General features: G+C 36.2%; 1 protein-coding gene across 1 annotated transcript; it reads right to left on the bottom strand.

Moving 5' to 3' along the window:
- Window positions 1-2,281: 2,281 nt before the first annotated feature.
- On the bottom strand, window positions 2,282-24,770 carry LOC128219408 (mucin-3A-like). Its single transcript, XM_052927219.1, has 15 exons — window positions 24,587-24,770; window positions 22,781-23,963; window positions 22,378-22,625; window positions 12,361-12,572; window positions 10,668-10,842; window positions 10,386-10,491; window positions 9,782-9,860; window positions 9,112-9,198; window positions 8,813-8,955; window positions 7,349-7,395; window positions 6,628-6,736; window positions 4,988-5,140; window positions 4,195-4,342; window positions 3,737-3,853; window positions 2,282-3,613 (listed from the first exon to the last, which is right to left on the bottom strand). The coding sequence occupies exons 2-15, from the start codon at window positions 23,890-23,892 to the stop codon at window positions 2,282-2,284; spliced, it is 4,068 nt and encodes a 1,355-aa protein (XP_052783179.1). The 5' UTR covers window positions 23,893-23,963; window positions 24,587-24,770.
- Window positions 24,771-26,200: the final 1,430 nt, after the last annotated feature.

The raw sequence follows: 26,200 nt of genomic DNA, 5'->3' as shown, positions 1-26,200 counted from the left end.
GTGTGGCAATGCTATACACTGGTTGACGTTTAAGAACCACGGTACCTCTAATGCACCAGTCAATTGTAACCACGGCCCCCCAGGTCCAGGGGTATACCGGGGATAGCCGGGGAAATGGGCCGTGTTTTTACCTTCCAGGTGGCCCCGCAGTGCCGGGTGACTGCGGTGGTTTTGTCTTCACGCAAAATATAGCGGGAAATTGGCCTAATCTAGGGTCGCGTGGGTGCGGGGACATTTGGCGGGGGTTTTACCAGCAAATCGTCCCCACAGGGCGGAGATTTTGCCCGGGCTTGGCTGGACCGAAAGTCAAAGTCTCCGCTATTCCCCGGACCTGGGGGCCGTGGTTACAAATGACTGGTGCATAACCAGGGTTACATTTTTTATGTGCAATATTTGTTGGTGGAGTGTTAAACCCTTCTCCTGTGTTAACTTCATTTCCTGCTATTCGTGACCTTACACTCTTCTAATTCTTCTGTTGTACGCTTGTATATCATATGATCCCAATGATCTTTGTATTTAGTGGATCTTTTGTCGTACGCTTGTTTATCATATGACCCCAATGATCTTTGTATTTAGTGAATATTCTGTCGTACGCTTGTTAATCATATGCTCCCAATGATTTGTGTATTTAGTGAATCTTCGGTCGTACGCTTGTTAATCATATGCTCCCAATGACCTTTGTATTTAGTGAATCTTCTGTCGCACGCTTGTTAATCATATGCTCCCAATGATCTTTGTAATTAGTGAATCTTCTGTCGTACGCATGTTAATCATATGCTCCCAATGATCTTTGTATTTAGTGAATCTTCTGTCGTACGCTTGTTAATCATATGCTCCCAATGATCTTTGTAATTAGTGAATCTTCGGTCGTACGCATGTTAATCATATGCTCCCAATGATCTTTGTATTTAGTGAATCTTCTGTCGCACGCTTGTTAATCATATGCTCCCAATGATCTTTGTATTTAGTGAATCTTCGGTCGTACGCTTGTTAATCATATGCTCCCAATTATCTTTGTAATTAGTGAATCTTCTGTCGTACGCTTGTTAATCATATACTCCCAATGATCTTTGTATTTAGTGAATCTTCTGTCTACGCTTGTTAATCATATGCTCCCAATTATCTTTGTAATTAGTGAATCTTCGGTCGTACGCTTGTTAATCATATGCTCCCAATGATCTTTGTATTTAGTGAATCTTCTGTCGTACGCTTGTTAATCATATGGCCCCAATGATCGTTGTATTTAGTGAATCTTCTGTCGTACGCTTGTTAATCATATGCTCCCAATGATCTTTGTATTTAGTGAATCTTCTGTCGTACGCTTGTTAATCATATGGCCCCAATGATCTTTGTATTCAGTGAATCTTCTGTCGTACGCTTGTTAATCATATGCTCCCAATGATCTTTGTAATAAGTGAATCTTCTGTCGTACGATTGTTAATCATATGATCCCAATGATCTTTGTATTTAGACATACATGTAGTTTGTACAATAATGAATCAAGTTCACAATGAAAACATATTAAAGATCAAAGATATGTGAGAATAATTATTCCGTACTTTGAATATATTTGTGAGAATAATTAGTTCGTACTTTGAAGATTTTTAGAAGAATTTACCATGAAAGTTGTTGGATTAGAACCTGCTTCACAGATACAGACAACTTCAATTGTTTTTCGTTACCTATGATCAACCATGGACATTTGCAAATGATATTGTCTAATATGGAGTTAACAATAAACCTCGGGTATTACACATGTAACCTTGAGACCAATAAACATATCTAAACACGAAGCGTAATGATGTTTTATTTACTGCCACATAGATAAGTCGACAGCTGTTGTACAGTTTGAACAAATCCCCATGATACTTGACAAGAGTGCAAACTTGAGAGGATGTCATTATTTATGTCTATATATTGCCGATATGTATTCTCTGCTCCTAGAACAAGATCGGTTATGAATTAACTAGAGGTCTCTGATCAAAATGTGTTGTTGTTTTTTTACAAAGTACTTTATAACAGCTTGAACTTGAACTTAAACCCGATATTCGCGAAATTGAGTTAATAATATTGTTATATAATAACTAAGTCATATATATAAGGGTCAGATTAGACTTAAAACTGCAACCATTCATGAGTTCAAATATTAAAACAAGATTGTAAAGATTTCCATTTTTTCTTTATAATTCTGAGGTCAAGATGTTTTAAAGAATTCACTTTCATATACAAATTTGGTGTTCGGGAATGAAATACCAATTCTTCAAAAAATTCTTGTTGCCAATTAAGCTTTAAACCCTACTTGGGGAAAAACACCCCTCAACGAACCACAACAATAACAGTCCGCCTTGAACTTCTTCCTCTTTCGTGCACAACACTTTCTCTTTTTAACCTTGTCAGGGAGAAAGAAACAGCAATTGCACGGTGCAAGTGGCACTTCTGTTGTCGTTGTTGATATCATAGTCGATGTTGTAGTGGGAGTAGTCGATGTTGTAGTTGAAGTTGTTGACGTTGTAGTTGAAGTTGTCGATGTCGTAGTAGAAGTTGTCGATGTCGTAGTGGAAGTTGTTGATGTTGTAGTTGAAGTTGTTGATGTCGTAGTAGAAGTTGTTGACGTCGTTGTCGATGTCGTAGTGGAAGTTGTTGATGTTGTAGTTGAAGTTGTCGATGTCGTAGTAGAAGTTGTTGATGTCGTTGTTGAAGTAGTTGATGTAGTAGTGGAAGTTGTTGATGTCGTAGTCGAAGTTGTGGATGTTGTTGAAGAAGTAGTTGATGTTGTTGTCGAAGTTGTTGATGTCGTAGTAGTAGTTGTGGATGTTGTGGTTGAAGTAGTCGATGTCGTAGTAGAAGTTGTTGACGTCGTTGTCGATGTCGTAGTGGGAGTAGTCGATGTTGTAGTTGAAGTTGTTGACGTTGTAGTTGAAGTTGTCGATGTCGTAGTAGAAGTTGTCGATGTCGCAGTGGAAGTTGTTGATGTTGTAGTTGAAGTTGTTGATGTCGTAGTAGAAGTTGTTGACGTCGTTGTCGATGTCGTAGTGGAAGTTGTTGATGTTGTAGTTGAAGTTGTCGATGTAGAAGTGGAAGTTGTTGATGTCGAAGTCGAAGTTGTGGATGTTGTTGAAGAAGTAGTTGATGTTGTAGTCGAAGTTGTTGATGTCGTAGTAGTAGTTGTGGATGTTGTGGTTGAAGTAGTCGATGTTGTAGTCGATGTTGTGGAAGTTGTAGTGGATGTTGTAGTCGAAGTTGTTGATGTTGTAGTTGAAGTTGTTGATGTTGTAGTCGAAGTTGTAGAAGTTGACGTTGTGGATGTTGTAGATGAAGTTGAAGTTGTGGATGTTGTAGAGGAAGTTGTAGAAGTGGTTGTCGAAGTTGTCGAAGTAGAAGTCGAACTTGTTGAAGTAGTAGTTGAAGTTGTTGATGTGGTTGTGGAAGTTGTGGAAGTGGTTGTCGAAGTTGTCGAAGTAGAAGTCGAAGTTGTTGATGTCGTTGTTGAAGTTGTCGAAGTACTAGTCGAAGTTGTGGAAGTTGTAGTTGAAGTTGTCGATGTGGTAGTCGAAGTGGTTGATGTCGTTGTACAAAGGGAAAACTTGTCTACACAATGACCTTGATAGCAAATCTGAAATGGTAATTCTTAGATCCAGTGTTGTACCGTTTTGCCATTCAAACACAAACTGATGTACACACTGCAAATGTACGAGAATAGAAGCGGGTCTGAAAACGAAATAACCAATAATGTTACCTTTTCGTGATCACAAGGCGTGCCTGCCCACACAAAGTCGAGTGTCTGAGCGCAGGTTCCCCAGCTGTTGGTGCATCGCACTTCTCCGGCTTGGTAGCAACTAACTGGTGTCGCGTTCTGATGTACATGGAGAGAACGAGTGTTTAAGTCTCGAAGTAAAATTTAGAACAACAACAGGTTGTCCGATTAGCGCATTGGTTTACGCACTCTGTTTTCACCAAGGCGACCTGAGTTCGATTCCCGGCTAGGGCGCATGTGAGTTTGGGTAGTGGTCACTAGGCAATCGTATTAAAATATATAACGTATAAAATAAACATCAACAAAATACAACAGGTACGAATCCTAGCGTTCATAATTATTAATTTTTTTTAATAAATCGGCCGTAAAATCCCTCTTCTTCGTAATTGGAATAGAAACCGATTCTGTGATATTGTATATTTAGTGTTTCGGTTCCTTACATCACAAGCCACACTGTTGTAGTTGTGTGTATAACTCTGACACTGCAGGTCGAGGGAGGCAGTGTACTCTCCCGGAAGTCCGCCGCAGTAGAACTCTAAAAACTCCTCGTCCGTAAATCCATTACCGCTCCCCGTACAGTCCACCTGGCTGCAATAAAAGCGTGAAGGTATCGCATAGAAGAGCGTAGTATTCACAGTGGATGTGAAAAACCATAAAAATGATGAATATAAAGAGTGAATAATATATCTCCATGAAGTTTGTCAAATATCGCCAGTATCCAAAGGAGTGGATATTTCATACAAGTTCTGGAAAGTTCTTGAAATAAACGATGTGGAACTCAAAATGTACAGATCCTATTTAGACATTTCTGGAGTGCAAATATAACTGAACGTGGCTAAGACAAATTTCGACACAAATAAATACAAATGTATTTAAAACCTGAAATTCACATTAAAATTGTCAATTCGTGAAATCGTGAGGTTGAAATCGTGAATTTGTTATAGACAATCATAATGTATTGAATATGTACACATACAGGACAGGCGTTTACAAGTTCAGATTGGCTCTTTCATGAAGCCAAGTTAAGCCCTTTTTCGACTGAAAAAATACAAACGTTGGCGTTCTCTTCGCGGTGATCTTGTTTTATTTAAAGGCACGACATGGAATGCCTTGTAAATTACAGGTAGTAATTTGGTCATTTGTTATAAAGCATTATGCTAATAAATAATAAATTGATTATAGAAAGATCAGAGTGAGTTTTGATATAGCTTTAATAGGACGAAAGCAACTTACGACTGAATATAAGAGTTAATGGCTAAAGCGCTGCAGCTGGAAAATCTGAGGAAAGTTGTAGCGGTAGACGACGTGGCGGCAAAATACGATGTTGCCATGACAAATACATTGTCTGCGCATGCGTTGCCGTCACCATCATGCACTGCTCCTATCCTGCAAATTTAAAAACAGATTTTAAATCACACATAACGTTTACACAACTCTTTCCTTAAAGAAAATCAGGTGCAAATACTTCATTGAATACATTCCACTGTTCTGTCTATGAATAGTGAAAATAGTCATACTTTTGGTTTTTAGGATGTATTCGAACACATTGAAGGTGTCATTTTTTGTCATTACGTTTGGGCTTCACTGATTTACCCAAACCACTCTGACAACAAAAAAATCCCTCTGGTATTTAAAAGGTTGCCAATAATGTAATCGTTGTTTGGTTAAATGCCCAAGTTTACGCCCGATTCAGCGGCCGTTTTCGTTTCTTTTGGTACACATTGCTGACATAATTTTAATCCGAGTGATGACTCGCTAAAAGGGCGGTGTCCAGTACGTGCAATCTGTGTGGACGCTTAGCCTTACAGATGGCTCCCTATGCCAGCTGTTTACTCGTTAAAATTAATATTCACGCATGTCTCAAGAGATGGCTCGCTTTGTCTGCGAGGACTTTCTCCCGCGCTCTATGCAGTCACTACTCACCCATATCCTGCAAATGGTTAGCTAAACGGACGGAATTTGTTTTCCGTAATTTATTCAATAACTTCTCCCACATGTGCCAAGAGATGGCTCGCTAAGCGGCCGAGGTTTGTCTAAATATTTGAAACAATTACTATTCACGCAAGTCCCTAAAATGACTCGCTGTGAGTGAGAGGTTCGTTTCCCGTCGTCTATAAAATCGCTACCAACGCATGTCAATTGAGATAACATCTGTGCCGGCGAAGTTCGTTTCATGTATTTTCTCTATAAAGGAGCGCGGTTCTCTCTAATAGACAGGGCGACATCATATAACGTGGCCAAGTTTGCATCCCATACTATACAGTATATACATAACATACACAACATTTATTCAGAATCATAATTATGTACATAACATTTTAAGCGAACATTAATTATGCATTACATTGTCGTAAAAGGTAGAGACATGGTCACAACTCACCGCACATCCAAAGAAATAACTCGCTTTGTGGTGAGATTTTTTCCCGTTCTCTATACACTAACTACTCATGCATTGCCAAGGAGGTGGCTCGCTATATGTGCGAGATTTGTCTCCCGTACTCTATTCACCCTACTCCTTACGCATTGCCAAAGCGATAACTCGCTTTGTGGTTGGGATTTGTATCCAGTACTCAATACACTAACTACGTATACATTTCCTAAAAGATGGCTCGCTTTACGTGCGGGATTCGTTTCCCGTTCTCTATACACCTACTCCTTACGCATTGCCAAAGAGATGACTAGCTTTGTAGGTGGGATCTGTCTCACGTACTTTATACAATCACATCTCACGTAATTCCAAAGACATGACTCGCTTTGTGAGTTTCTCTCACGTAGTCTTAACAATCACTACCTACGCATGTCCCAAAAGATGACTCGTTATTCGGGGGTTGAGGTGGGTTCGTCTCCAGTCGTCTAAAGCAACTAATACTCACGCATGTCCCAATAGATGGCTCGCTATGCGTGCGGGGTTCGTCTCCCGGTACTCCATCAGGGCGTAACGAGTGTTGCTTGCCGTACATACTACGCTTTGAAACGTGAATCCTATAATGGTACAGTAAATGTGAACTCATTTGCTTACAAAGGCAATAAAAAATACAATGATTACTTCAAGGGCGAGGACAATAATTTGCCAAGTAGCTTGTTCCGTTCCAACACTTTTTACTATCTTGTAAAATGACAAACGCGAATCAGAATAGGTCGTGGGAAATAGCATACAAAAATATATTCTTATTTAAAGGCCTGGTTGAAGGAATGGTTGGCATGATACTCCCCTGCTGTGCATCTACTGCTAATTGCACTGGTGTCACAGTAGGGGCCAATTTCCTGTGTATTCGTTTATTGGCTCAGGGCCATTTAGGGTCAATTTTTATAATAAAACCCCATAACTGCACAGCAGGATACTCAGGCCTTTAATGTCATTTCGTTGTTGCAATTAAATGAAAACAGAACGTATGCTACATTTTGTATAACAACACTACATAACCTCGTTAGAAGTTAAAAGAACGCAAATAAATTGAGTGTGCTATTGTATCCGGCCAAATGCTGTTATTATCAAAGTTTTGTCGCATGTTCAATTGGCAAATGAAATCATCGGATGACCATCTTATATAGCTTTTTCGCAAACAGAATTTATCACATGACTAATATCATCACCTTTAGTAAACCCCTGTGTTGACCCGAACAGTTTGTTGACACGAAACCTGTAAAAAATTGTAATCATTACAAATATGATATTTATTTTCTTTTAAAAACAAAAATAATTTTCATTCAAAAATATTTAATCCATGCATTAAAAGTGTTTACAAAAAAATATAATCAAATGAAACGTTTGTCTGCACAAAAGCAGTGTGTGATTTAAGGTAGATATAACAACTACTGGTATCAATATTAAAACGATCTTAGCCGCATGGAGAAATTCTCTTTCTGTCATATATTTGGACCATTTTAGTAGGAAAGAAATTTTAGCCAGTTATCTTAATGCAATCTGTGGTGGAACTATTAGAGATTTAGAAGATTATGAATAAAATCCTCTATTGAAACAGGCCCCATAACTTAATGTTGAATAGTAATAGGGTTGTCGTAGTCAACAACTAAAATAATACAAAACAAAAAAAACTTTGACCGTTACGACAGTAACACATTTTTTATGATTAAAGTAGAATCGAAGCAAGCTCCAAAAGATGACCGTATACATGTGAATATATCTGAGCTCATCCCCTAAACCAAAGGAGCCTTCATCTGTGTATGTGACAGAAATGTTTGCATGTATTTATGCACCTGTCAATTGCAAACCACGCCCCTCCCTCCCCCCCCCCCCGAGGTCCGGGAGTATACCGGGGATAGCCGGGGAAATGGGCCGTGCTTTTACCTTTCAGGTGGCCCCGCAGTGACGGGTGAACGCGGTGGTTTTGTCTTCGCTTTAAATATAGCGGGGAATGGGCCTTACCTAGGGTCCTTGGGGTGCGGGGGCATTTTTCGGGGGTTTTACCATCTGTTCGGGATTTAGCCGGGGTTGCCTGGACCGAAAGTCCCCGCTATACCCCGGACCTGGTAGGGCCGTGGTTACAATTGACTGGTGCATTACTACAAACACTCGACGAGCATCTTAAATAAGAATGATATATAGTATGTATATCGATAACATAGATTAGTTTCGTATATTTGTTTAAACATATTTTATTCAGTTCATATATACAACAATAACAGTACAGCAGTAGTAAGATGAAATGGATTGGAAGACAAGCACCGAATGTTATATTGTCGACGGTCGGTTCTTAGTCTTCTAGAACTACATGTTACATATTACCAGCGAATAACCGAGAGACTGAACCAATGAGCACACCACAATTATCGTAAGATCAAGGAATTCAATTACATATTTAGAGAGTGTCTGAAATCAAATTGAAAGTTGAACTTCTAAAATGAATACACCGTCCCTTAACCAACCAGAAAAGATCTTACTATTACTATTACTACTCAGAAAAAAATAGTTCGAAAAAGCGAGTGGAAGATAAATGATGACCCCAATATTTTTATCAACGGTTTTGTTGTTTGAGGGCTTATCTCAAGTAAGAGCATAAATAAGTCTTATCCCTAGCACGTTCAAGTGTTTCTTACCCGGTAACTGCTATGGCAAAGTCCCATTGCTGTGTCGTGATCCCACTGTTGACGACAAACAACAGATTGTTATAAGCACCCGACCCGAAGTTAAGGTTTGTACCGTCGTTGTAATACTCAGACCAGGGGTAATTAAACTGGTACTGGAATCAAATAGAATAAAAGCTAATGAGAATAACTGTATTCATTTGTGCTTTTCCTCTTATAAAAATTAAAATAATCGCAAATGTACTGATATTTATTTCGATGATTTTAAAAGAATTTGTTGCAAACTTTTTAAAAGCAAAACGGGTCCCTACCCCCGGATATATGACAGCGGAAGGATACACGTATAAATCTAGGAGCCCTCCGGATGCGCTCTTGATGGACGAAAATATCACATTCATCTGAAAAACGGTATCAGTGCATGTGACATAAAGGTTGAAGAAATTATGAGTCTATCACCATTAACAATATCGTTTCGTCATTCTGACCAACAGATCATATAGAAAAGCTTGAATAATCTAGGTAAAGATGCACTCTTACTCCAATATAAGATTTACTACAATTATAACAAATGTATTAATATACCAAGAGGATGAATACATGTCGAAAAGAATGTTTTTATGACGGATACTGAATTTAATTTTTTAAAAATGTGCAGAAAACACGGTATTTTTACCTTATGAGGCAATGGTTGATCACTGTAAATCTTTTAGCATTCACCAATCATTTAATATTTTTGCGTATTCAGCTATTAAATACACGCTTACAATCTTGTTGTCAGTAATTAATATTTTCCATAAATGCATTATTTAGGGATTCATTAAAGGTTTATCACTCAAAATGTATGTGTTTTATACATGTGTATGTTTTGATTTTGAATAAGAGTGTCACTTTAATATTTTCCATCTATGTACAATTAATGCAGTAACAAAAACTGTCGCATTTTAAATGTAATTATGTTAACAAAAAATAGTTAGTTTATACCTCATTTGCAATCAATGTGTAAACAACCACCATCTCCGATTCGGCCGCCGAGGTATTACCCGGATGTCGAGCATAAAATCTAGAAAATTAAAAACGTATATTCTATACACTAGCCATTTGAGCGGAATCACGTTTTGAACTATCTACTACAAGAATAACTTAGCAACAAACATACTTCTTACCGAATTTTAATAATATTGAAATGGAACATATATTTGTGTTTATAAATACGAATTATATATGTATATCCAAGTAACCTATTTAATATCTACATCTTTAAAACAGTAATTTCTGCTCATCTGCATATATTTCTTGTCAATCAAATTGTATCAATATTATAATTATGTTGTGATGCAACACATTTGGCAACAATACTGGTACCTTTCAACAAACAATAAAGCAACATCATACCTTCTGCAAACAGTCAAGTTGCAAGAGGCACGCAAGTTAACTGCATACGGGTATATGTAAGTTATATATACATAATTAATACCTCTTTAATCACTATCTACAGTGTAAGGTATATATACAAATTACTTATTATTTAACGTTTGTGTATTGAAAGGTGGGTGCCAACATTCAAATTTTATGAATGACAACTTACATGCTTGTGATTTTTGCGTCAAGGAGAAAGGCCACCTCTACGTATTTCTCGATGGAGGTTTGTCTTCTGTAACGCTCGCCGGTTGGAGGCCCTTCGCTTTGCTCAGCTAAAAATAATATGAAATATCGTCGAATGGTTCTATCACATTGTGAAAATTATAAAACAAAAAAGTGATATTGTATGATTATGTAGAAATTATACACTACAACGTTGAGGTTTTCAAGTACGCTCCATCATCAATTGTTACAATAAACTTAAGCCATAAAATCTTACCAATAATACCTGTGATGTTGTATCCGTTTTCCGGGATGCAGTCCGCATAACCCGAAGTCTCTCCCAGTACGCATGTCTCACCGGAAGTCTGAACCACGACGTTTGAAAGAATCACTTGACCGTCCGACGAAAGTCTGCAGGCTGCAGCAGCATGACCATTCGCGTCAGAGTAAAACGTAACATTCTGAAGTTGTTACGAGATTAGTAGACGTCATAGGGCATCCCATGTACAAGTAACCGTATTCCTTGCATTGAGTTATGATCACTTTTGATTATTTTCGTGACATCATGTTATTTTGGTATCAATTGAAATGATACTGCTTCCTAACTAATTAAGTGTAAATGTAAAAGGCTGAACATTTCAGATAACGTTTAATTGTTGTCCTTTATTTCAATTTACATCGGAAATGAATTGACCGATTTTTCAATCTTGTAATGTAAAAAGAACATTTGCAATATTTATATCGGTATAAAATGAGTATTTATTCTTCCTCTGAACATTTGACCCTTTTATATGATACAAAATAATATGGGGTCATCATATATCAACATTTAACATTATTGTACATCGGGCTATCTTAAAGCTGCACACTCACAGATTGACCGTTTTGACATTTTTTTTAATTGTTTTGTCTTTGAATGAACCTATTTTTGCGTAAATGACTCGAAACCAGTGATATACACTGTTGACAAAAATTCAGATCGAAGTCATACCTGTTTATGTTCAAAACATGTCTATGTATTAATATTTTTCTTAAAGCGTCAGTAGCTTTAGTTGTCGTTATTTTACTTTTAGTTCAACTCAGGTCGATGTCTTAACGGTAACACTGCATAGGCAGGATCGAAATAATTTGGTACCGCGACACGTGTTTTGAAATAAGATGAATATTGATAGCAATCATATCTCTGCACCATATCTATAGTTATAGTCGTGTCAATATTATGATGTATCATTTGGTCAAAATTCCCGTTCTACTAGTAAGGAGGTGCACCTCTTTGTATAACAAATCTCTATATTTAGAAGGTCACATCTATTACGGCTCTGCTGTTGGCATTAAAGCTGCACTCTCTCAAATTGAAGGTTTTGACAACTTTTTTTTATTTTTGGTCTTTGAACGAGTCAATTTTCGCGAAAATCTATGAAAACCAGTGATATAAGACTGCAGACAAAAATAAGATCGCAGATTTTTATATCTAAGTTCAAAAATTAATGTTTTTTTGTATTTCTCTTAAACCGTTAGTTGCTTTATTGTAAGTGGTGCATTGTCCTTGAATTAATATATGTAAACCCTTATAAATGTTCAGTCGCCTACAACATATACGAGGGATGATTATAAAATAAGCAGGACTGGTGTACATTCGGAACTTCTCGGCCATTTTTATCGAAAACAACCTCGGATCTATGCCGGTACATCAGTTGAAGTAGTTTGTAAATTTTTGAATTATATTATTAGTTAAATACAGTGTTTTAGAATTGTATTTATTGATTTTAAGTTCAATTGATTGCCAGTGAAGTATATTATTGTAAACAATGCGAGAGAGTTAAGACATAAAGTTTAACTGCTAATAAAATTACTACGCGATCTACTTGCAGTACCAATTTTTGAGTATGTAAACCGTTCAAATACATCCGAGGTTGTTTTCGATAAAATGTCCGAAGAGCTCCGAATGGACTGGTGTACTCGTACAACTTAAATTATACCTGATGTTGCAAGAGCTGCTGTGACAGCGTTCCATCTTGGTGTTGTATATACGCCGGTGGGATACCCTGTTTCAGGTCCTGCACGAGGTGCACGTGGGTTTTACCGCCACTTTCGATATCGATTATGTAATCAAGTTCCATGGGAATTGCGTTGGTCGTGCTTAATCGCACATGAGGGTTGACAGGTTGAATGGTAAATGAGCGAGGAGTTCCTGAAATACATAATAAGTTATAAAGCAGTGTAACATCTCATTAGTCGTAACAAAAAAAGAAGAAATTTCAAATTTGCAAAAATTGACGGTATATAATTTTGACAAACTATCGGGGATTACGATATTTCGAATCCAGACAAAACCAAGAATATGTGTTTCAATTACCTTACACATATCACATAGTTTATAACTACTTTTATAAATAAACTATATATATATGTAAGTTCATATACAAATTATTTGAAGACACTGGCTCAGCATATGATATGTTAGGCCACACCAATTTTATGTTCTTTCAGCTGATTTTCGCACGTATATTTTTGAAAATGTATTTTTTTGTGCTACCGCAAATAGATTTTTTGTTGTCATCGGCATTTCTAAATGCAGTAAAAAAAGAACACTGACTCGGGCACACCAAAAAATAGGTTAACATAGCGTAAGTTAATTACCTTGATTTCTGTTTTCTTTCAAAACATAACCTGGGATGAATTAAACAACTCACTGACCTTAATCGTATTCTAAACATACCCTTAAACTGTTTCATTAAAATAAGAAATAAAAATGTACATGGATTCCTAAATAAGTTGATGTTGCCTGTGTAAAACATGCTAACAGGTCATTTTTTTAAGTATCCAAAATCATTAAAAAAAATCAATGAATGTTTCACTACAGTTGCAAATGACGTGGAAGTGATCCAGGTAGATAAGTTGTTTCAAACATTTTCCTAAAACCAGGGTCGTTTTTTATTATAATTGATCATCATACTTACGATATGTTAAATTTATCTTAGAAATTTGATTTATGCACATATTATGCTTACTAAAAGCAGACGATAAAATAGTACGTATTCGAACATGTTTCCTTTGTCCAATGGAGGTTAAGTTCAAGATTGTATTCAAATTAAAGAGCAATTATTGTGAACACTATGTCTTTTTTAAATTGATTAACAGAATATTCCTTTTCGCTCTCCGCTCGATTCGGATTTTTTGTAAACTTACAAACTTTAATATATTTTTTTTTCGCTAGCTTGCGCCAATTTTTTGGATAAAAACAGAGGAACAAAATGTTAATTTGCTGTGGCCTTACATTTTTTTAATAAAATATTATGTTATGTAGTACCATAACCGAAACATTAATACAGGTTTGCAATGACCAAAAAATGTTAACAGTTTCTGTTTCCTTAAAGATAGACATATTAACATAAACACATAACTCAATAGGCAACAAAATCGAACAACTATCCTCAATCAACATTTACAACAGTTCAGGCCTTTAGGATATGCGAATAAGTTTGAATAGAAATTGGAGATAAAACTATTAACATTATAGGTTAATGTTTTATCGATGATTAATTAAATTTGATTCAATATAAATAAGCAATAATCGATGATAAAAGTATATCATTTGTAATATACAGTCGAACCCCGTAGGCTCGAACTCGCTTGGCTCGAATTACTCGTTGGCTCGAACTAGATGTAAAGGACCGATTTATTGAATCTGAAGGTAAATAATCCCGCTTGGCTCGAATTTTTCGAGGCTGGAGGTATTTTCGCCGGTCCCTGGGAGTTCGAGCCATCGGGGTTCGACTGTATCGACATCAAACGTCTATCAATGAGCCTTTGCGCGACTCTAGAGTTCGAAAAGGGTAAAACGTATTAAAAGACTTACCCATGAATCCCCCTTTTGAGTGACACACTTTCAGAAACGATACGAAATAGATGAGAAAAAGGCGCGAAAAAATCATTGAAAAATATTGAGTGTGTATTTCAAGCATGTCAAGTTGTTAAGTGTTATTTTCTTAAATGATGGAATACTTATTAATATTAATAATCGTTTCGAAATAGCACACTGATATATTGTGTTTATTTATGTCCTTTTAATTAAAACCGTTGTTTAACCAATCAAATTCTACCAATATCGTGGAAAAGAAAACAACCGCATGTCGTGACGACTCTCAAGATATGCATCGGACATCGTGCAGCCTTCTTTAAAGTCATTGGTTGAGAGAATATGTATTGCTACTGTATTGCCAATGGCGCTGACTATTTATGGTGTATTAATTATATCTATTATGGTATCGTGTGACTTCTACAATTAAAACTCTGTGACCTCTAGTCAAGTGTACTTCAATGATCAGATTTCGTCAAACATGTTTTAAAAATAGTTGTAAGAAACTTAAAAATACTTTCTTCAACGAAAGTAAATTAATTATTCTCTAATCACAAATTGCAAGATTATTAACAAATTAGTAATGGCATTGGTGGAACATTAAGTATATTGTTATATTTACTGTTCAGGGAATCAACGTATGTTTACGCAAATCACACCAATTAAAGGCAATATCGACAAAACAGGATTACAAATTTAAATGTATTTTACTTTAACATAACACTTTAATTATCTTTGCAAAACAATTCAATATTTTTCAGTCCCGTATGTCCTTATATCGCTTTTAATATAGATATGGAGGCAAGTTGAGCGTGTATAAGCCTATCTGTGTCCTCAAACGGCTATTAATAGTGTCCCCATACGACCATTATTATAGATATGGATACAAGTTAAGAGTGTATCAGCCTATATCCGTGTACTCATATGGCTATTAATACAGATATGGAGATAATTTAAGCGTGTATCACCCTATGCGTGTCCTCATACGGCCATTAATATAGATTTGGAGTCGAGTTAAGCGTGTATCAGCATATCTGTGTCCTCATATGGCCATTAATATAGATATGGAGGCAAGTTGAGCGTATTATCAGCCTATCCGTGTCCTCATACGGCCATTGATATAGTTATGGAGGTCCCCATACGGCCATTCTGTTGAATACTATTGCCTTTGATACATAAGGATGAATAATTTTGAAAAATCTCAAATTTTCATGTATATTCATTATTTTCCTTATTATCATTTAGTGACCTTTTGTCCAATCAAAATATTTAGATATAAAAAAACAAGTTTTTCGACAATAACAACGTATGTTTTGAAATCACGAGAGCAATAACAGTATGTTTCCATTGTTTCCCGGGTCATAAGTTCAGTGTGTAACAGAATACCGTTTATAAAACTTTGAAGTCTACGAGGCACAAACTGATTTGCAGATTTCAGGTTTAACTTCTGAGGCAACAATTCTTTCATCAATTAACTGAATACATCATCTTACGAATATGTGCCTTCTAGTTAATTTCGAGTCGAAGTAAAATCAACAAAAACAATCCTGATAATTACTGACGAGTACGACTTGTTTAGCCCTTATATCCGATCTAGTTCGTATATGAACTCCGTGGATTTTCTTAACAAATAAAGAGTTGAAGCCTATGAATGGTAGTAATATCGCTGTCTGTAATGTTATTCCACATTTCTCTCTTAGCGATATAAAATGATAAGCATTTTAAGTTAAACATAATGATCAGCAGACTCTTATAGATTAAGGACATAAGGCAGTCACTGTGAAAAAAACGCGTATATGTTTTTTGACATCGCTCTTTAATCTGTTTACATTCCATATTTGAACCTTGATTGACATTCAGATGGTTCGCAAGATTAGGTTGACACATGTAATATATATAAGCATGTTTAAATATGTCAGTAGAAAAAGTTATTTCATGCATGAAGTAGCATGAGAGTAATATATACATGTATACAATGGGTTCAAGTCAAACACAATATTTATGACAAACTAACAGCAATTGTATGATCATACAATATAGACATAATCATCTTACGCAATATATGCACAAATGCCACTGTTTCAGTATTATTTAAACACTATCGAAAGTATTGTATACATTGAACGCATCTTGAACATAACGAAAACTGAGCTTGCATAACAGCAATTGATTATAGTATTCATTTTGTATGTACTTGCTCCCTAAAACAAAATCTCTGAAAATTGTCGAATCTTTTTTAGCTAAGTCGGATCCGACATGTTGACCAAATACCATGTTTATATCACAATAAAAACTATCGCGTACAGCTGCTGTACACGGACAAGCAAACACGATATGCTCGGTTTTGTTAAAGAATACGCGTTTGCAAATTAAGCAGACGGAGTGCAGTAAAGAGGGCTTGTCTAGCCACAAGTAAGCAATAAAATGCGCAAGTTTTAAGTCCGAGCGATTATTTGCGGACTGCCACACAACACATGGCTCAATTTGTTTATGGAGATTTTGGAATAGTAAAAAATCCCTGTCGCTAATAAGTCTTTCGCGCCATAAAGTATGTTCTGTCTGTTTCACGGTTTTATGAATAGAACTTTTCCGGCTCGACTTCGAACGCGCGACATTATGCAATATGAAATCGTTAAGGCTATCTTGTAAGCGGTATTTGTTTACCAAAGCGCATATGTCAGGTATAAAGCCAAGCATTGGATTACTTGTTCGGCGATTAAGAAGTGTTATATATTTCCTTATAAAAAGTTGTCGCGTTAAACTATCGGAAGGCAACGTCATTATCTTTTGCAGAAAAGATAATTTGCGGATCTCGACTAAGCTTATAAGACGATATAGTCCCACCATTGACTCACACATGTCGGAACGAGTGTATTTATTAAAGCCTTAAATAATTTTAACAACATAATGTTGAGTCCTATTGATAATATCGAGATCCGATGACTTGAGGTTATTACACAATTCGCTTCTATACAAAATAGTTGGAATGATGACTTTTTATATATATGCTGGTGGCAGTTAATGGACTAAGACCTTCGCCATGTAGTCCATAACCTTTCATAGCATGGAATGCGATTTTGCCCTTTTGGCACCGTTCTTCAATACGTGTTGTAGACCGCATCCCATACTTAGAGTTAACTAGTATTCCTAAAAGAGTGGACGATTCGACGTAACTAAGCGGTTGTCCGGCAAATGTTACTATTAGTGGAACTGACAAGCGTTTTGTGGAGAACGACAAGCAACAAGATTTTGTAGTATTGATTTCAAATTTGTGAAGAACTGCATAGTCTTGTACGATATCAAGCATATGATGAAGACCGGAGGGCGTTAAAGCAACGAGTGTAATGTCATCTGCGAGAGTAGGATTCCCTGCAGCAATTGTACCAACTTTGACGCCATATCCGGATGTTTCTAATCGATTCAGCAGGTCTTTAATGTGCACTAAATAATAAAAACCTGATAATACGCCGCCTTGGCGGACAGATCTACGTCAGACGTTGAACCAGACCACCTCACGCATGTTGTAAGGTTTTGGTAACCATTAAGTAGAGTTTTCCATAGCTTCCCTTGAATGCCAAAATCGTGCAATTTCAAAAATAGGGAGTCGTGCCAGACAACATCAAAGGCGCCTTTCATATCTAACTGAGCTACATATACATTACTTCCACTATCGAGATTATGCGTAATTACTTCCTGTAGATTAAAGGCTGCAGTTATACAACTCAGTCCTTTTTGGAGTCCTTATTGTTGTTTATTCGGAAATTTTGAAAATGACAATTTATCAAATCTATTTACGATGACACGCTCGAATATTTTGCAAAACGTAGAAGTGAAATCGGCCTGTAGCTACTAGGACTTGACCGTAGCTTGCCATTTCCTTTGTAAATAGATGATGTAACTACGTTTCCATGACGCTGGATACTCTTCGTAGCGTACTATATCATTAAACAGAACCTTAAGGGCCATAATAACTGGTTGCCCACCGTATAAAACGTGTTCATTTAAAACTGAGTCTGGACCGGGCGCTTTTTTACGTTTTAATCTATTAATCGCGATCCTATTTTCATGTTCTGAGATTTCTTTAAATGTAGTGTTATCTGGTAAAGATTCGCGAATCTTTTCATTAATTCTGTCTTAAACTTCGCGCTCAAATTCTGAAAGCGGCACATTATAGCTAACATCAAATACGGATCGGTAAAAACTAGCAAAACCATCCTTTATCTTCTCACCCTCGTACTTTACGCCATCAACCTCAAGTTTTGAAACACTGTTAGGGTTTTTATTTTTTAACTTTCTAAGAAGGCGCCAGAATAACTTGTCATCTGTTCCTGCCGCGTTATCGATTTTATCGAAAACATTATGCACATATGTTTCGGCGAGCCTCCGCTGTGTAGCTCTAAAAAGGGATTTTGCTCGCTTAAATCTTTTGATTGAATCATCGCTTGGATTGCGCGGACGACCATTTCGCATCCATTGTAATCGTTCGTGTTTAGCAATTAGATATAATTGTTTTATTTCATCATTCCAGTAAGTCTTTGGTTTGTGTATCGGGTTGTGTGTTGGTAGATATTTGTCACACGTTGATACTAGTACTGATACAATGGTCTCATTTAATGTATTAACGTCTGGGAGTATGGATAACTCCTGGTTTATAAACGCTTTATCTAACATTGTTTGATACATGCAAATGTCGTCAGGTGTAAGTTTATCCCAAGCGACATGAGTTCGCCGTACATTTGTATTGTTTACGGCATTTCGACTTTGAGTGTCTGCCGTAAGGGTCATGACAAATGGCAAGTGATCAGACGTAAGTATTTTACTTTCGTCAATGACTTCAAACGATGTAACACGTATATATAAATCGGAGGATACCAACATATGATCTATCATTGTTCGGTTAGATACGTAGCTATAGTCGTGTGAGTTGCTATATGGGCGAAGGTTAACAGGTATAAGGTTATAGCTTTTTACGATTCTTGTCAATGCCACAGATTTTGGGATATAGTCGTATAATTTTACTCTGTTATTGAGGCACGCATGCACTTGCGAGATATTAACAAGCAGTCTCTTACGAAACATGAAAGCAATGCCAGCTCTCCCGCAGGATACTGCATTAGTTTCGCAAGATGTATCATTATGTTCCATAGACAGATAACTAAAATCAGCATGAATACTGTCTAAAAACAGCTTGTTACCAGGCTTTAGCTTGTGCTCATTTACAAAAATCAGTAATTCCTTACATCAGACATCTTATACAATACGAAACTATTGAAAGCCTTTGGACAGGGGTGAAGCTAGGCTTTAAAAACTTGAAGGTCCGATGGTTCTATTTGAGTTTGGGGATACCTACCCACCCCCGATGCAATTTGGGGGCATTCCATGAGAAAAACAAAAGGCACAATTACATCCATTTTATATGCACATTACACAAACGTAATTATACATACAATGATTACAATAAAATCAAGCAAGACACCCTGCACGTAATTAAAATAAACACCAGCCTTGCTTTGGTTATAATAATGTTATATACAACTTTTAAGGCTGTTCAAAGTGTTTGAGTATCTATTAGTTGTTAAATTTAAACAAAATCAATTAAATTTTGTCATTTTTCAAAATAGTTGTAGGCCCAGGCCTACACGGCATATATGCAGCTACGCCACTGGAATGGGTAAATACCTAACCTATCAATATACTCGTTTAATAGTCTTACCTGAATAGATCTTGTATATAAATGACTTCAATAATGATAATTCTAAATAAATACTCAGCGTAAATGAATAATCATACTGTCAGAAAGTATTTGTCGGAGATAATAGTTATATTAATCACATATTAATACATACAATCAATAATGTATACTTATTGAAGTGCACTTATTCTGATTCGTGTAAAATTTACCACACCAGTTAAAATTTCTCATATATGTATGTAAATCTAGTAATATTTGTTTACAATATCAAACACGTTACATATATTCAAACAAATATTATATACACACACTGGTTCATAAAATACATTAAAATACATACATGTCCACTAATCTATCTAAAATGCATTTGTTTCCTACATAATATTGATGGCAAGCATCAACTATGGCCTTGTTTACTATACGCGTGTTTGTCCAATCATTAATACATGATTTCAAGATTCTAAATTCAAGATTTATTAACAAAAAATCCAGAAAGCCATAACCCACGTGTACTTATACATAAACCAAAAAACGTTTTCAGGAGATTCAATGCAAAAATATAAAATAATTAATGAAAAATAAGACATAATGCTAATTAAGCATATACTGCAACTCTTAAGTCAAGTAAATCAAACAATCTCATAATGTTATTTTTCGTTCATGAAAATCAAGTAAATAGTCGTAGATATCTTAATTTACAGCATCAAAAACGCTACATGGATTCAAACAAATTGACACATACATTTGTAATATACAAACAATAATTAAGACGCAAACATATCAACTGATCTAACTTTATTGCATTGTAAACATATGTACTTAGTTTTCTTAACCTATTATCTCTATCATAAATAACGTTTTGAATAAACTTTATTCACATAATTGGTCTACGTCTATAAAATGCGGATATATGTTTACGTCTTATACCAGCGTGTACACACTACATTGTACAACGAAATGATATTCGTCTTCTTAGACTTGAGAAAAAGGCAAGGATAGGGCTTCGCCCATCTTCCACTCTAAATTTTAAGTCTATGTACAGATACACGATACCTCGATAAACTAAATCAAAACTTTTAATATTGCTTAGTTCAAAATAAGGTTAAAGTCTTAAACATGATCTGATGTTATAAAACAATGCTCTACTAGAACCTTCTAATCTTCCATTCCTGTTCTGGATAAAACTATCATTTATCGTCCATGTGATTTATCACCGGATTTATGTTAATCGACATTTCAAGGTTATGGAACACAATTTAATCTTTTTAAAATGCACACATTTAAATACAAAAAGGCCAGATTTTGCAACACAGCTCGACATGAAAATGAAGTTGAACCGAAACACTTTATCAAATCGTCATGGCATCAAATTGATTTCAATATCATTGATAATCAATATCAGTTTTTCATTATCATGACATTTGTTGTTCTTTTTCAAACCAGCTCTTACAAGGCTCGTTGTTGAGATTGTTCTTTGATTTTACCCAGAAAAACACTTGTATCTGAAATACAAAACAGACTATTGGTTTGACGAAGTGCGAAAACACATGACCTCTAAAATGAATCTTCGAACTGACTGTTACCGAACTGTATCGTTCAAAATCATATTAGAGATTATATTTTACAAGCAATTGGATTGTTACATTGTATAATACATATAACATTCATACATGCCAGTAAAGAAAATTTAGAAAAGGCAAATTAGTCGTAAATATTCAGGGTATCTTTTACTTAGACGAATGAGATGAGTTTCTTTCAACAAATAAGCTGCTTTATTTCAATAGCAATAATGCTATGGTCCTAGCTAGCCCAACAAACTAATAGCATTATTTTAACAGATTTGTATTGGAGGATGAATAACTGTATGTACACTTCATGACATAATGTACTTTGTTGGTACATAATGATGATCTATAAACCAACCGAACAAAACCTGAGGACTATTTAACAATTTAACAAGGCGATTCTTCTATAAATACGTTATGAAAAGACCGTTACGCTTCTTTTCATCTTTTAAATTTTATCAATTTTTACCCTATAGTCATTATGGATTTCTCGTAAAACGTTCGCCTAAATTTAGTTAAATACCTTAACCAAAGATGGGCGACCACAATAATCCAACGACAGAGTAGTTCATGCTTAAGGAGGTGAAATTGAAAATGGCTAATATACATGCCTCTCTTTTGGCGTTCCCCTAATCTTGCTCCTATATTATCATTTCCAGGAACGTCTGTTTCTGGTGACTTTCATTAAGTAACCGCATTGCCGCGCCAGCTCTTTCTTTCTTAGGTCTGCAACGCGCCGGATGGTATTCTTGAACCGTCACCCAATCAGCCTCAAGGTTGACCTTAATGGGGAGAACTTTGCATATTCCAGTTTCCAAACAGACCAACCATACTCGAAATTTCCTTGGTTCTATAGAATAATCTTTTTGCCAGACTATACCATCAGTGTCCGCTAGAAATGCATGGCCTCCGATCTGAATATCTTCATCAAGATGTATTTGAGTTGTTCCTATCATTAAATCGGCTGGTAGATTACTGTGGGCATTTTCGTCAATCGGTTGATACTGTCGCACTTTTGCCCAGTAGCACAAGTGATCAGATCTGTTTACCACCGGTCCCCATTTGGTTTCGTTTATTCTCATCCTGACACGTCTAACTGTTTCTTCTAGAGAAAATGTGTCCAAATGGCTGCAGTCATATTTCAACATGGGGTTATTTGACAATGAAAACTCCTCTTCAACAATAATTCTTGTTGCAAAAGGCTGACTTGTAGAGTAATGTACAATTTTACCCCAGAAGATGTTTTGTCTGTTACTATGCCAAAATGTTCGAAGAGCCAGTACTTGAACGACACAACGTCTCCTGGATTTATGTCTGCTAAACCCTCCACTTGTTTGCCAATGATTTTAAATGGACTCGATATTGCCCGCACGATCTTCGGCATTTTCCATTGAGTGTACAGTGACAGAAGTATCACAACGACAGTAAATCCACTGGTAACCACTGTAGCAAGTGGGATAGCTAGGTTAAGCATGCAGAACGTAACAGCAGATGTTGAGGCAAACACCGCAAAACAGAGCCACACATCCGTCACCTTCCTGCGGAAGCAACAAGGACACATGTCTGAGTTTTCGTACAGCTTTCGGTAGTACATCGTCATAGCAACAGAATACAGCAACGTTGCTACAGATGTCATTCCAAGGACAATTCCAGCAATATATTTTGATGCCGTTACACCTAAGGCAATTTCGTCCAGAAACTCTGAAATGACTTTAGCTACTATTTTGGCTACTAAACGACCTCCTGGTACTTGTAGATTGTTTGCAAATCGTTCTGCGGTGTTAAAAATCTCCTCCACTTGTAAGCTGTGTTCTCTGCCTAATACACAGGATGTTGCAAAATGCTCACAATTTCTTGTAAATAGCTGGTATCTACACGGCACCCCATCATCAAATGCTTTTTCAGCCGCTTGTGCAACTTCTTCACTTGAAAGTTGAACTCTTAAATAGTTTACAATCCATATGTCATCGTACCTCAGGTCATAATAAACTTCGTCTTTCGTAACGTGATGCGTATCCGATTTATCGACTTGTATTATCTCTAAGCGCACCTTATACCGATTCTCGTCATTTACTTTTGCTATGATGGCATGGTGCTTATACAAAAAAGGGAAATTTGGAATAACCGTTCTTATTTTATTCGTTATTTCGAGTGTTTTCTCTCCGGGAACCGTTATGTGTTGTCCTCGTTTCAGCATCGAAGTATTTATTACCTTTGTCTCTTCCGAGCAATGATAACATGTTCCCTGTTCAGAGGTTTGAGCGGGAAGGGTTTCTTCCAAGCGTTGAAAAGCTTTCCCAATTGATTCTGCATTTTTTATATCGAGTTCGGATTCGGGTTGCAACTTCCCGAACTCTTCTCGAGCTTCAGCAAAATATTCCGGAGGGCTTGGCATGACTGGTAACTGGATGAGCGTATAATATCAAATCGCAATAACCGTGACTCATCCAAAAGTATCCATTATTGCTGAAAAAGATGCTGTTCTTTACTTTCTTTATTGGTCAAGATTTGTGACGCTTTACGAGATATTTGGCGCAAAGTCGGAAAACTCCCAAGCAGTTTTCTTTGCCATGTAGAAATTATTAAAAACCGTTCTTGTTGTTTTACTTTGTTTTTGTTTTGAGGGTTGCTTTTTTATCAAAGTACCAAAAAAGAAACAAACATCCAATCGTCATATTACATGAAATACAAAATACACCCAAACATTCAATAATTACATACGAATCACATTATAATGCGTTTGAACTTTGTAATGTATTGTTTGAAAGCCTTTAAAATAAGAAATTAGTCTAATTAATGGGTTTACTTGAATGAGGACTATATCTTATATTTTCATTTTAGTTCTCCCAAATGATTGACAAATATTTTAAACTTTAAAGTATTTGTCAATCATTTAGGAGAACTGAAATGAATATATAAGATATAGTCCGCATTCAAGTAAACCCATTAATTACTAATTTCTTATTTTAAAGGCTTTAAAATAATACATTACATATTTAAATGAACATTGCATTCAAACTGTTTATTAAAGCGAATTATACATTGAAAGACATTACCAATAATTAACGTTGAATAAAAGTATCGCTTACCTGAAGCTAACAACTGATTGCAGACAATCTCGATTCTCTGCTGCCCAAGAACCGTCTGGAGTTTATACACCATCCAACAACGACCAACGGACTTTTCTCAAAAACATCATTTCACAACTTTTCATGGAAACTGATTAAAATAGATTGACTTCTTCGTCAGGCGAATTCGCTATTGTATTTCAGGTTTGCCTGCTTGTATATCATCTAATTAGTCTTCTATACAATTATTGAGATTAAAGAGGGCGTTGTGTTGACCTGTATTTCTCATTTACCCAATATCGCCTGTTGAATAAGCCAAATTGTAGCACTGTTTTCCAAAAATGACATTGTCTTCCCACTGCGCAAGTACTTGAACTGTAACGATCAATTGATCTGTGTTCGAAATTATTAATTAGATGTTTATTTAGCCATATTCAACGAATTGAACTAGTACAGTTTTCAGAAAATGACAATAAATCTGCGCCAATATAATAGATGTCTAGGTCACATTGACCGACAAAGTAATGTTTGTAGTTTCGTGTTGAATATTTGCTTTTAGCATACTAAAGTTATGCAATGATAAATGAAGTGCATTTCTAATGTTAAAGTCTATCCACGTTGCAAAAGAAACAACAGCGATAACGGTATGCCATAGAAAAATATTCTCTGTCCAACCAATGGCATTGAAAGCAATGAAATTCGTGAAGAAATCATCATAATTATACATTTGAATGTAACTGTTAGTCCACATATGTCGAAATTGCTTTTCTTCTGCATATATACATATGACAAAATTATTTTCTTGACTCATAGTTTTAATTCGTAAGCTCTCGAAAACAATATTTCGAAGTGATTTTGGCTTTCGTTGTTGTTTTTTGACTGAAAACATATCCACCTGATTACGGATTGCGCTAAATATAGAACCAATCTGGCATTGCCCTGTACTTGTGTCAAACTTCACAAAGCATTATGACGAAAGATAAACTTTCACGGGGCGTTCAATAGTTATATTTCCCACAAACTCAGGCATACTTTGTAAAAATATGTGAAGTGTTGCTGCCTTGTGACCCTTTATTTTTTTGATTTCCTTTAAAATAGTTTGAAAATAGAGCAAGATGACGTGAGAAAAAACAGGATCGAATCTTTCATAACGGTCTTTTTATGCACGATTGTAGTTTGGATACACACTTGACCGTGCATCAGCCTATCTGTGTCCTTATACAATTATTCCTTTAGATATGGGAGCATGTTGACCGTGTATCAGATTATCTATGTCCACATACGACCATTGATTTATATATGGGAGCAAGTTGACCGTGCATCAGCCATTCTGTGTCCATATGCGGCCATTGATATAGATATGCAAGTAAGTTGTCCGTATATCAGCCTATCTGTGTCCTCATATTGTCATTGATATAGATATGGAGGTAAGTTGGCCGTGCATCAGCCTATGCCTATCCACATACGGTCATTGAAATAGATATGGAAGTAAGTTGGCCACGCATCAGCCTATCTGTGTCATCATAAGGTCATTGACATAGATATAGAGGTACGCTGATTGTGCATCAGCCTGTCTGTGTCCTCATACGGTCATTCATATAAATATGGAGGAAAGTTGACCGTGCATCAGCCTAT

The sequence above is a fragment of the Mya arenaria genome, chromosome 15, assembly GCF_026914265.1.
Source record: "Mya arenaria isolate MELC-2E11 chromosome 15, ASM2691426v1".
Lineage (NCBI taxonomy): Eukaryota > Metazoa > Mollusca > Bivalvia > Myida > Myidae > Mya > Mya arenaria.
The sequence above is the reverse complement of the archived record's forward strand: the minus strand, read 5'-3'. Positions and strand labels throughout refer to the sequence as shown.